The sequence below is a fragment of the Apium graveolens genome, chromosome 7 (assembly GCF_009905375.1).
Source record: "Apium graveolens cultivar Ventura chromosome 7, ASM990537v1, whole genome shotgun sequence".
Lineage (NCBI taxonomy): Eukaryota > Viridiplantae > Streptophyta > Magnoliopsida > Apiales > Apiaceae > Apium > Apium graveolens.
In genome coordinates, this window is record NC_133653.1 from 41,229,892 (window position 1) to 41,243,083 (window position 13,192).

Genomic DNA, 13,192 nt, shown 5'->3' on the forward strand with positions numbered 1-13,192 from the left:
TTATCATTTTCGACCACTCCATCACATAATTAATTGTGTTATTATACGTATAGCTCATATTTAAAAAATCAACTCAATTGATACCCAATTTTTTAGATTTATTCTTAAAAGATGTTTTGTTAACTTTATAAACTTTATCACCCATTTAAATGATTGAATAATTATATTTCATTGAAATTTATAATTAGTTATTTTTTACCATAAATATAAAAATATATGTTCTAAAAATTATAGAATAATATGTACAATGTATATTATCTAAAATAATATATATATATATATAATATTATAATGTGTAATATATAAAATTCTAATATTATATATATAATAATTCGGATTTTTTTGGATTTCGGGTTCAGATCGGGTTCAGATAGAGTTTCAGATTTCGGATAGGGTTTCGGGTCGGTATACCTAATATCCAAATCCAAATTAAAAAATTCGGTTTTAAAAATTAAATCAATATCCAAATCCAAATCTAAAAAATCGGGTTCGGTAAATCCAAAATTTTGGATTTCGAATCGGGTATCTATTAGATCGGATTATTCTGTCGTCCCTGTAAATCTCCCTTTTTTTTAAATGAAGTCTCTTCCCCTGCTCCATCCACGTTTTTTTAAATTTTTTTATCAAAACTTCGTCAAAACATGAAGGGTCAGTTGTTGATTTAATGGATTATTATAGGTGTGTCAATATGAATTTTCTTTAAATAAAATATGATATATATTTTTTAAAAACTATTTTATGAGTTATTTTGCTATATGTAACACTACTCCAAATATTGTATACATGTTCTAAATATATATACGTTTATTAAAAACTATTTTATGTGTTATTTTTTAAAAAATATTGTAAACATATTCTAAATATATATACCTTTTATTAAATTAAATGGAAAAAATTAAAATTAACAAATTTAAAGAAAAAGAAGAGTCTCAATTTAGTCCAGCCAGAAAAACACACAGTTCAACTACAATCAGGGATCAGCTATCTCAGGCACACTTTACTCTCACCCCCCTAATTAAAACTCAAACCCAACCAAAACCCATCTTCTAAATCACACTTTCTCATCAAACCCACCATAAAAATCCAATCTTTTTTATAAAAAACCACCCCCAAATGGCCAAAACAGAGCCCTTGCCGGAGCATCTCCGGTGCAACCGAACCGACGGCCGGAAATGGCGGTGCAATCGTCCAGTACTGGAGAACAAGAAGCTGTGTGAGATTCATCATCTTCAAGGTCGTCATAGACAACACAAAGAGAAAGTCCCAGAGTCTTTGAAAATTGAAAGAAAGCCAAACAAGCCCTTAAATCAAGAACTCAGGGTTAATAAAAAAAAGGCTCAAAAGAGGAAAAGATTAAGTGGGGTTGATCAAGATAACGATGGGTCTTTGAAAAAGATTAAGATGAGTAGAGGTGATTTGAAATTGGATTTGATTAGGGAGTTTTTGAAAAATGAAGTTGTGAAGAGAAAAGAGAGAGTAAGTCAAGAAAGCAATGACCCGTCTCAGTCGTTGGAGAAATTGCGTAATGTGGGTGGTTTTAGTGGTAAAGGAGGGCTAAAGGCTTGTTCTTTGGAGGAAAGGCGATATGGGGACGAGAATTTTGAGGGCGTTGAGCCGATTTTAAGTACTGCTGTGGAGGTTGTTTATTTTTTACTTGCTTTGTTTTGTTTTTTTTTTAGTTTGTTTTGGGCTGATTTTGTTGTTGTTTTGTGTTTTTAGACCTTGCATAGTTTGCGTGAAGCACCGTTGTTGACTGGAGGGAAAAGATTGAAATGTCATTGGTGTTATAGAAGTAGTTATCATACCTTGATTAAGTGTACAAGTTGCCACAAGCAATTCTTTTGTGAAGATTGTATTAAAGCAAGGTATGTTTAGCTATAGTTTGTGTGGAGTGATATGCTCCGGTGCCACACTTATGTATATTGTTATTGGCGTTACTAGGAATTAGCTTTTAATTATTATGTTTGCTAAAATGTTTAGTATATGGCTGTTTAGAGGTCGTTTGACATTTACTTTTCGAGAACCCAACTACTGAAATGCGTGGTTTGGAAAACTATTAAGGCTTTGGAAAAAGCAATGATAGTGGATTTTGTAAACCGCACCTTTCATAACTTATAAAATTTATGTATATTTTTAAGATATTCACTTGATCTCAAAGGAAAAAACTAAAATATTAATAGGTATTTGATGTTTGACTCATCTATACTATTATATTTAAGCCGATTAAAAATAATCTATGTTAGTTGTTTTAATTAGTTACCAAATACTAATCAGCCTTGCACGGCAACACTTTGGTACACAGCAACTTGGGGACTACATTGCCAAACTAGCGGTAAATATAATTTTAGTCTAAAATTTACTTAAATCAGTCTATCAGTGTGTTGTTCATTAACACATGTGATACTCTAATCAGTTATCATATGTCTATCTATGACATTTATTATTTCTCAGACTATTTTTTTGAAATAATACAAAATGTTAAATTTGCTAATCCAAACCAATCCAAACATATTTCATTATTCTACTCATGGGAGGAAGCTGTACGCACATCTCACCTCTACTCTAGGAGTAAAGAAATTGTTTTCATAAAGAACCCTCCCCCCCCCCCCCCGGTTTGAAATGACATGTATATGATGTATACACATGCAGTGGTTTTAGCAGTAAGTTATCTGATTTGATTTGATGTGTAACATTTTCATTGTTATAGGTATTTTGACAAGCAGGAAATTAGGACGGCATGTCCAGTTTGCCTTGGTACTTGCAGTTGCAGGACTTGCTTAACAAATCAATCTAATGACGGGGAAGAAAAGGTATCATGTCAGAGTCGGCTGACCTTTGTATGACTTATATATTTCAGCTTCGATCTTATGCGATCTAATATTGCACATGCTATCTTTCAGGATTATTTTAATGATGATACTAAGCTTGTCCATTATCTCATCCATGCGCTTCTTCCTATAATTAAAAAAGTGAACCTTGACCAGATCATTGAGTTGGATATAGAATCTAGAATTAAAGGTACAGATTATCATCCAAATTTCAACTGATCAGTCTATTAAAAACTTTGAAATGGAGTACATTTTTTTTCTCTTTTTGCCTAAAATATATTGCTTTATCATTATACTTTTATAATTCTTCGCTGGTCTGTATGTGTGTCTTTAGGACAGAAAATTGATGGGTCTTTAGGAAAGAAAATTGAAGGTGCATCAACGTCATGTAAATACATATAATTATAATATGCATGTGCATACATTTTTTTCCAGCTCCAACGCTTTAATATCTAGATGCTATAAAGATCACGAGCATGTTAAGAAGACCTGCGAAATTCCTCCATAACAATTCAATCATCAGCAGACCAAGAGAGTGCAAAAAAATTGAAAAATGAAGTTAAATTTACTTTTTCCCCTAAACCTGTACATAAGTTTTATCTTCCAATCTGTATCTCATGACAGGAAAGAGACTTTATGAATTGCATATACCGCAAATCAAAGTTGGCTACAGGGAGTTACCTGCTTGGTATGTTCAAGAGTATTGCTGCACATTTTGATACTTAATATATGCCATTTTCTGCACACCTTGGTTGATGTTTTGAACATTTGAAACAGCAATAAGTGCAAAGCTTCAGTCGTTGATTTTCATAGAAGCTGTGCAAGATGTTCATATAATATGTGTTTAACTTGCTGCTGGGAGTTTCGAGAAGGACAGTCTAGTGGAGGTATCAATGACAACAAAATTACTTGTTTAAATGGGAGGAGAGATGATTCGTCAGATGATGAACTCCTTCTAAAAAGGAGGTCTAACACTTCAAGGAAAAGTTCTTGCAAAACTTCAATAGCTTCTCCAACTATACAACGAAAGCTGAATGTCGATGGAGACGAAAATATTCCTTGCCCAAACCATGGTTTTGGTGGTTGTGAAAACAACCTTGACTTAAGAAGTGTGTTCCCGTTTGGCTGGATGAATGAGTTGCAAACAAATGTAGAAGAAATAATTGATAGCTATGTCCTTCCAGAGACTCCAGATTATGGGCCACACTGCTCACTCTGTAGACAGACAGATCATAGAGTAAACAGAATCAGACTGTTGCAAGAAGCAGCTAGGAGAAACGATTCAAGTGATAACTTCCTATATTATCCCACAGTCCAGGATCTTCGTATTGAAAATCTGGAACACTTTCAGAAGCATTGGGGTAAAGGTCATCCTGTTATACTTCGCAATCTAATAAAAAGTACCTCAAAGTTGAGCTGGGATCCATTTATCATGTTCTACCATTTTCTAGGACTCAAGAATTCTTATCATCAGCATGACACAAGAAAATCGGAAACTTGTTTGGATTGGTGTGAGGTTAGTCTTATATTTTCAAATACTGTTTGGCAAGCTCACATGTGCTTTAACATAGATAGGAACAATCGAAATAAGGGCTTTACGAAAACTAATAATTAATCAAGTATTTCTTTTTTATAAATATGTGGTGATTGAGAGTTTGATTTTTTTTTCCATATTATGTAATTCATGTTTATGCTCCCATCGTGGTTAAATTCGAACTCATTGATCAAATTTTAACGACATCAATCTTAAAACTTAAAGAGTTCCCTTATAGTCCTATGATTGTTGCAGGTTGAAATTTGTAATAAGAAGACATTTATGGGGTCTTTAAATGGACATCCTAATGCAAATATATGCCGGGAGACGGTGAAATTTCGAGGCTGGCTGTCTTCTCAATTATTTCGAGAACATTTTCCAGGCCATCATGCTGAGATATTAGATTCTTTACCACTTAAAGAGTACATAAATCCAGAGTGTGGTATTCTAAACCTAGCTTTGAAGTTGCCTAATGAAATGCCAATGCCAAACCTAGGTCCTTGCATCTACATAACATATGGTGGACCGGAGGAGCTTTCACAAGCTAATTTTCTGACAAGGCTATCCTATGACTCTTACGATGTGGTAAGTCTATGCTTCTCAGAATCATTCTAAAACTATATTAGCATTTCTTTTGTTTGTTGGGGTCCTGCACTTTTCCGTGTGCCCGTGTTGCACCCGGCAGGCGTGGCACATCAAAGATACTAATACAGGGTTTTAATGAGTCATCTTAGATTCACTGGTACTGAAAGTCCCATCTTTTAGCTTAGACTCAATATCTTAGAGCTTGACCTCTAATGGTGTTTAAAGATGTGAAATTTTACAAACAAACAAAACACTAACTATGTACAATATCTTGAAGTTATTTTTTATCTACCATAATATTTTAATTTTTATTACCCTATGTGTCTTCAGTTTGTGATGTACAGCCATCTTAGAAGGAGCCCTCCACTTGACAGCTATATAATGTTCTTTGGCCAAAATGAAAAGAATGATTTAATGGAAACATTTTCAATACTTGTATCATGGATTTGTTTGAGCAATTAATTGACTTACAATTGATATTCCAGGACAAATGTTTCATATGCATGCATTATGAATCTAGAAACATCATTGAACCTTTATTAAAGTTATGGTATTTGTTGGCTAGTTGTGGATATTCTTTGAAATGCATAGAATCTTATGAGGCTTTTATTATCTTCTTGCAGGTTAATATTCTTGCACATGCAACAGATGTGCCAATAAATATTGAAGAGCTTGATAGACTTAGAGCTTTGTTAAAAAGGCACAAGGAACAAGATTATAGGAGGTCTAAAGATGCTACTGGTCAGCCTTTGGATAATCAAGTTGAGGTGACATCAATGATAAACAGAGAGGACATGGAAGAGATGACAAGAAAAATATCATTATATAGTGAAGACACTGAAGAATCTGTCTCCCAGGATGTAACGCCAGAAAATCTAAACGTATTAGATGAAGTTTTTATGCACTCTACTGATTCAGATAGAGGTTGTGCACAAACTCTAATAGACCTGAATATACCAGTGGCAAGTGAACCAGATGCTGGATATGATTCGGAAGCCACAGTCTCTGCAACCACTCAAGCACATGAGAACTATGAAAATGAGAGTTTCGTTCATGATAATGTAGAAAGCTCAAGTAACGATGACAATCAATCAGCAAGTGCTTGTGGTGCTCAGTGGGATATTTTCCGCCGACAGGATGTACCAAAGCTCCTAGAATACCTCAGACGGTACTCTAAAGAGTTGACTCATGCATATGGTTCTCCAAAGGATGTAAGACTCAAAGGAGTGAAGTTTTATCTTTGCCAAACAGTGACAATCAGACTAGTTAATGTATAATTATTATTTTTTAATCTTCGGCAGGTCATTCATCCAATCCTTGATCAGAGTTTCTTTCTAGATGCATTTCACATAATGCGATTGAAGGAGGAGTTCAGTAAGTTAAAACATTTTAAGCATCTCATATTTGCTTATACACAGCTAAAGATTATTTTGATCCGACCTATATTTACTGCCTTCAGATATCGAACCATGGACATTTAAGCAAAACATTGGGGAAGCAGTCATGATTCCAGCTGGATGTCCCTATCAAGTTAGAAAACTTAAGGTAGAGTACTAAATATATATAAAAACTCTTACCAAGTTTGTGTATGCTTCATATTTCATTAATAACCTAGACTAACTAAAGGGCTTTTAGCCTCACTGCATCGACCTCATTCCCGTACAGTAGGTTGAAAGTTCCATTGTGTAAATTTAGTATATGCACTTTTAAGTCAACATTTTTATAGATTTTCTGATAAATTAACATGTGCCATACATTCACAATTAACATGTGACTACCAGATGAATAATAACTTGCATAGCCAGAGGCATTAAGTTTGTCGTGATTTTTTTATGTCCTACCTGTTCTTCACAAAGAGGTCAGGCCTTGCCTTAACCAGAACCTGTCAATACAGTAGGATCTGATGCTGTTAAATGTTTGACTTTTGACATCTTCTTTTATTTACTTTAGTTTAAATTATGGCATTGAATTTATAATTATAGCTGACGTATATCAGTCTACTTATGAAATGGAAGCTCTGCAATGTTTTTTACTTGTTCAAACTCTTAGCTGGTCCTGTGCTAGTGAGTGAGAGGACAATTTCCGGTATCAGATCGGGTTCGCTGTCCGGGCAGGTTAACAGTCTCGGGCCGTATATTTAACTCAAACCAAAACTTTAATGGGTTAGATTACCCATGGGTAACCAGACAGAACCCGAAATTGTAGTTATACTTATATATTTATTGTATATAAATTAAATATTAAATAGTATTTAATGATTTATAAATAATTATTTGTATGTCTTAATTATTATTTATATATTAATTATATAGTATGGATAATATTTAATTGAATAATTAATACATATGATTTCGGGTAATTATGAGTCAGTTTCAGGCTACACAAAACCAACCCGAATTATTCGAGTTAATTTTGGATCAACCTGAAATTGGCCCGAACCCGAAAACCCTAACCTGAATTTGTATTGCTGGGGTCAAATTTGTGTCGGGTTGTCTGGTCGTATTGGATCTTGCTGCCACTCTTACTATAAGTGTGCATAATATTGTGTTGTCAATCTTTATGTTCCGTTTAATTTTAATTGTGGTTTTGAAGTACTGATTCTTTCATTAATGTCTGTGCAGTCATGTGTTAACGTAGCTTTGGAATTCATATCACCTGAAAATGCTCGCGAGTGTATCAGACTGGCTGAAGAACTCCGTCTACTTCCTCAAGGTCATAAAGCTAAAGTAAAAATTCCAGAGGTATAATTGTTTACTAATTTTTTATCTAGTCCCCTCTGCCATGCTCTTTTTTAGCATTTTAAGTGACAGTATTTGCCCTCGACAGGTAGAAAACATGACCATCTATGGTATCAAGGCAGCAATTAAGGAAATTAAGCAATCTTACACACCTAGAGTAAGTATTCTTAACCACGTTTCTGTATATATAGTAGGTTTATATGGTGTTCATTCATTCTTCTTTTTAATTAAATAATTTGAGGAACTAGTTGCTTAATTATCATAAGAGAGGCTTGAATAGCATCATTTTCATATTTCCTTGCTCCATTTGGTGAGTGCTCTAGAAGTTTCTAGTTCAGTAAATTAAACTTCAGGAAAAGATAGATCCGTACTTGATCCTAATTCCTAAACAGTTGATGTTCTTATACATACAGTATAAATGTCGATAGAGCCTAGGTGTGTCAAAGCTCCATATCCTTGATCCTAAAGGATATGCTCTTATCATATCCTTTTTCATGTGTAACTTTTTGCTGTTGTATAGTGATCATGCTTTGGAATGAACAGTTATACTCTTTATTTAAAGTTGAATCCCCTTTTACTGGTTGGTAGAATGCTATAGTACTTAAGTTTGATTATCATCTATACTTCTGCATAATTTACTGTATAGTTTAAATAAAATATATAAATGAGAGGCAATAGATAAATGTAAGAAAAAAGAAAAAGAAACTGCTTAACAGTTACATATTAGGATTCTATCATAATCTTCCTAATTATGTAAGAATTCTATATCATGTATTATAATAAATATGTAGGGTAAAACATAAAGGGTCCCTATCCACAGCCATAGTTGGATAGGGACCCTATCCAACCAACAAATCAGGACCATTGAAGTAAAAAACGAATGGCTAGGATCCGCTATTGCCGCTATGTTTCATTGCGAGGGCGCAATGAAACATTGCGGGAGTGGCCCACATACTTCATTCCTTTTTTTACCCTTTTTCTATGTTAATTCATTTATCAATGCTTTTTTAACTACATAAATATTAATTTAATATAATATTATTTAAATATAATATTCTTAATTTAATGAAACATTGCGGCACTGTCCAAACTTATATAAATAAGTTGAATATTAGAATAAGCTAAAGAGAGGGGCAGTTTGGACATTAAAAACTGGGAGCCTACCCAACAATGAAACATTGCGGAGTGCGCAATGTTTCCTGTGCATGGCGAAATCTCGCAATGAAACATTGCGGAAGTCAAGACCCGCATTGAAACATTGCTTCCTCCCGCAATGTTTCAGGCTGCCCCCCAACCCACGTAGGCTCCTGATTAATTCCCAAACATAAAATTTATATTTTGATCAGTGAGAGGAAGGTTTTAGGCTCTGGAGCACTGCTTTTGTTTTTATCAATCTTTATGCTTGAAGATTTTCGGCATTTTTGGGCATATAGTTAATTTATACAAATAATGCAAAAAATAATTAAATTTTGGAAAAATGTTGATAAAAACATCTATATAAAAAACATGATTGATGTAAGTTTAATATCAACTCAAGGTAAACACTTAGTTTCCTTTTTTTTATATAAATCTTCAGTACTCCAAGAAATAAAGACTCAATATCATATAAATTTCAATTCTAATACAAAAGATAAATATAAATTCATTGAATTAGAAAAAAATTATTAGAACTATTTGTCTAAAGTCTAAATTGTTGAAATTATACAAAGAGATTGTATGGTAGACATTACTTTTAAATATTAATAACTATAAGTAAAGACTTAACATCTTATAAGAAATTTAGTTCTCATTGAATGAAAAAAGGTACGAGTAATATTGATAACTAGACTACTGGTAATCACGTAGCATCTTGATTCTGCATTCTAAAAGGATCTATGCGTTTTAGTATTTAAATTTAAATTATTCGCTGTTGAAAAAATATGAAAGAGAAATTGAGAATTATTTACTTTCTATCGAAGTTTAACATTTATGTGGCATGCCATATAAATGGAAAATTATTTGAATTATCTAAATAAATTCATAATATACATTTTCATTAGAATATAAGTATGAGCACATTTAACCTTTCATAAGAATGTGCAATAAAAATTTATTTGAAAAAATTCTTTACTGACCCCTAGAATTGTTTAAGGGTTAACTACTGAAGTGGTCACTCATAAGGCATGAATATACTAAGTGGGTCAGAGAAGCCAAACTTGTCTCATACTCTTCAGGCATAAATATCCCAGATGCAATCACTCTCACACAACTCTAAGTAGTCTCGAAGTGGCCAACTTCTTCACAAAAAGATACATGCTATAATTTGTTAATCTCAACTAACATGAAGTTGCAGTGATATCAAAGTAAAAAGGAAAATTGTAGTGAAACAACCAAATTCTGGCCATACATGAACCAATATTGATAAAAATAATATATAGTTCAGTACTAGAATCTAGACTCCTGCTATCTCTTTCTCATACCATCTGACCTACAAAGCCATTACAGAAAAAGGCATTAAATTTTATTCGACATCCTAAGAACCTGAGTCAATGCATCTCTAACCGCCTCATACGATTAACCAAGAGAACCTCTGAAACTCTCAGCCGATGTGAGAAATAGTAGAGAGGTGAGAGAGATTGGAGGGAACTTTGGGAATTGGTTTATAAATTATAATGTCTGCTCCAAGTTTAAAAAGGAGGGCAGGAGGCTGAGCTTTATATAAAGAACAGTGAGAAAGTTTTTTTTTTGGTTAAATAACAGTGAGAAACTTACTGCCTATATTTACATTATTACTGCAGTAATTTATTATTACTACAGTCATTATTGTTGCATTATTTATTGTTTCTGATATTTGACAAGACCTAACTTAGAACCATCTCAAATAGTTGACATCAGTGATATATACCTTCCCAACAAATCATATACCGCCCAAACAAAAACAGTTCTAAAAACCCATGAACTGGTAACATAGCATCCTGTGGGTGAAGGACAAATTTAGCCTATTTTTACACAAAATTAACAAAAATAACCAGTTTCTGAAAAGTTGGCCAACTTTAGCCGATGGGATACCCAACTGTCAGTGGAGTATCCACTTTATACAAGATACCCAACTGGCAGTGGAGTATCCCATATATGAAATACCCAACTACCAGTGGAGTATGCTATACAAATTGGGATACCCAACTGACAGTGGAGTATTCAATCGGCCAAAATTGGCCACTTTTTTCAGAACGGCTATTTTTGTTAAATTTTTTCAAAAATTGGCTATTTTTGTCATTTTTTCGCATCCTGTCTCCCAAGTTCTAATCCCTTCTAGAGATACTGAAAGTCAAGGAAAAAAAAGCTTGCTCTTTTTTCTTTATATTCTCAGCTTTCTCATCTTAGTCATTCTCTCATTCATTACACCCCTAATAAATTTTGTGGTTCTTCCCTAGGAGCTTTAATAAAAAACATGGAACCGGTGATTTCGGGCAGATAACGAGTTTGATTAAAAAACCCTAGACTGGGATCCTATAATTTTCTTTTTTATTTGGCTATCTAAGTCGCTGCATATTCCACCTTGCTGCCACATCATTCTTGTTGACTGCCACCTATAAACTAAAACCATTTTAGTTGATCATAAAAATGATGGAACAGCACGGTTTGTACCTTTTGGTAATTACTCACAACTATGAGAAAGGTTTGACTTGTGTGATCCATTTGAGATTTGTGCGAATAACAGAGTGACCACTTTGGTGATAAACTGATTAGCCCATCTAATTATCCCTGTATACTCAATTTTGTTTGAAAATTGAAAGGGTTGTTTTTGTTTGGTACTTGAACTTCCATGTTTGCAAATTATGATACACTATCTCATACTCCCTCCGTCCCTTTCGATTGTTTACATTTTTGAGAGTGTCCGACACGCATTTTAAGGTGCATATAAAGTATGGTTTTGTAATTTTTTTTTACAATTTTGTTTTTCTGAATAAAAATTAAAACATTCCATTTTTTTTCTAAAAAAGAAAGTTTTAAAAATAAGTTACATAACTATATTTTTTATGCACCTTAAAATGCGTGCCGAACACTTTCTCAGAAATGTAAACAATTGGAAGGGACCGAGGGAGTAATAATTTGGAAGAAAGAAAGCTTATTATTGTTATCATCTTTTTCTCTTTACCAGTTTCGCAAAGTCTAGGACCAGAAGTGACTGAATATGCAGAAAGCTCATACTTCAGCTGGTTGGTTTCTATATAATTAATAGTTGCATTTTTTTTTACGTTTATAAGTTCCTTCTTTCCTAGGTAGTTTCCATTTTATTACGAGGATATTGATATCCCTGATCCATCATTTGTCAGAGTATCAAGCATGGATGAAGTTCAGAATTTTGCAAATCCTCTACGTCTTTGGTCGAGTGTGGTAGGTAATTCTATGCTTACATATGATAAATAACACATTAAAAAAAATCCTAGATATATAGTTTTTTTGGTCACATTGAACTTTATTTATTATGCTTATGTAGTCGTGCCTGTTTAGCCATTTTTCTTATTATGTTTGCATCTAGAACAATAGGGCAGAATTAACAAACAACTTAAGTGTAATACATGTACTATCTAATTGCTTTCGTCAATAAAATTTCACTTTTTACACAGCATGCTGCAATAATTAAATTGCAGGTCAATGCTTTGTTGGACATAAACAAAATACTGATATGGGGAGCTTTTGTGTAGCACATCTGTAGGTGAAGCAATTGTTTCAGTGACTAGAACATCTACTCCAACCAATTAAAAGACATGATCTTTACAAGATGCAAGGAAGTGAGCTGATTTGTTGGTATATGCCCTGTACATTTGTATGATATTTATGTAGAAATTTTATACGTGTTTGTTAGTTTCAAAAGTTTAAAGGTCCCTTGATACGTTTCAAATATGAAATGCTCCTTTTGGTTGGCCCTGTAAACAAATGAAACTTGTACTATTTTGCAAGCAAAAAGAAAGAAAAAAATCTCCCTGGAATTTTGCTGGTACTAATTTAAACTCTTTCCAGCACACATTTGGGGATGACTGCATCATTCTTCCGCATCACTTTTGCATCGGAAGTTGGAACTTTGGTTCATTTTATTTATGATCCCTTACATTTTGAATTTCATGTTTAAGTTTCGGGAAAATTGTTCATTCCATTTGTTATGGTTTGATCCTTGCGCAGTGAAACGAGAGTGCAAGTGTTAACTGCTCAGTAAAAGTGTCATATGATGCAATCTCAATTGCTACCGGTAGGTCACAACCCTCGTTATGCAGGATCGGAAACTTTAGAAAGCGGGATTTTAATGGCAGTACTATAGTTGGGTTTAAACTCTTTTTTTTTTGCTAAATGGGTTTAAGCTCTATAGAATGTATAACATAGCTTTCACCTTTAAATAAAAAAAAGTCAAGTCGTACAAAAATACCTTGACAAGAATTACAAAAAGCAGTAAAATTTGAATATGTTGATGTTGATAAATATCTTTTAATCAAATTATAAGAGCTAACTTCAAGAAGCTCTCTATGCAT

The 13,192-nt window shown here is 33.4% G+C and overlaps 1 protein-coding gene across 10 annotated transcripts; it reads left to right on the plus strand.

Annotated features, from left to right (window-relative positions):
• The first annotated feature begins 931 nt into the window (after positions 1–931).
• LOC141671164 (lysine-specific demethylase JMJ28-like) lies at positions 932–12,658 on the plus strand. Of its 10 annotated transcripts, none has more exons than XM_074477299.1 (15): positions 933–1,638; positions 1,720–1,865; positions 2,708–2,810; positions 2,901–3,018; positions 3,453–3,516; positions 3,606–4,344; positions 4,618–4,947; positions 5,571–6,158; positions 6,249–6,321; positions 6,407–6,492; positions 7,569–7,688; positions 7,774–7,842; positions 11,827–11,884; positions 12,002–12,066; positions 12,320–12,658. In XM_074477299.1, exons 1-13 carry the CDS (start codon positions 1,114–1,116, stop codon positions 11,839–11,841), a joined length of 2,976 nt encoding a protein of 991 aa, XP_074333400.1. In that variant the 5' UTR covers positions 933–1,113; the 3' UTR covers positions 11,842–11,884; positions 12,002–12,066; positions 12,320–12,658. The 10 variants fall into 10 exon arrangements, with proteins under 10 accessions (XP_074333392.1, XP_074333393.1, XP_074333396.1 ...); XM_074477300.1 differs by having other exon boundaries at positions 12,374–12,658; XM_074477297.1 differs by having other exon boundaries at positions 12,002–12,062.
• Positions 12,659–13,192: the final 534 nt, after the last annotated feature.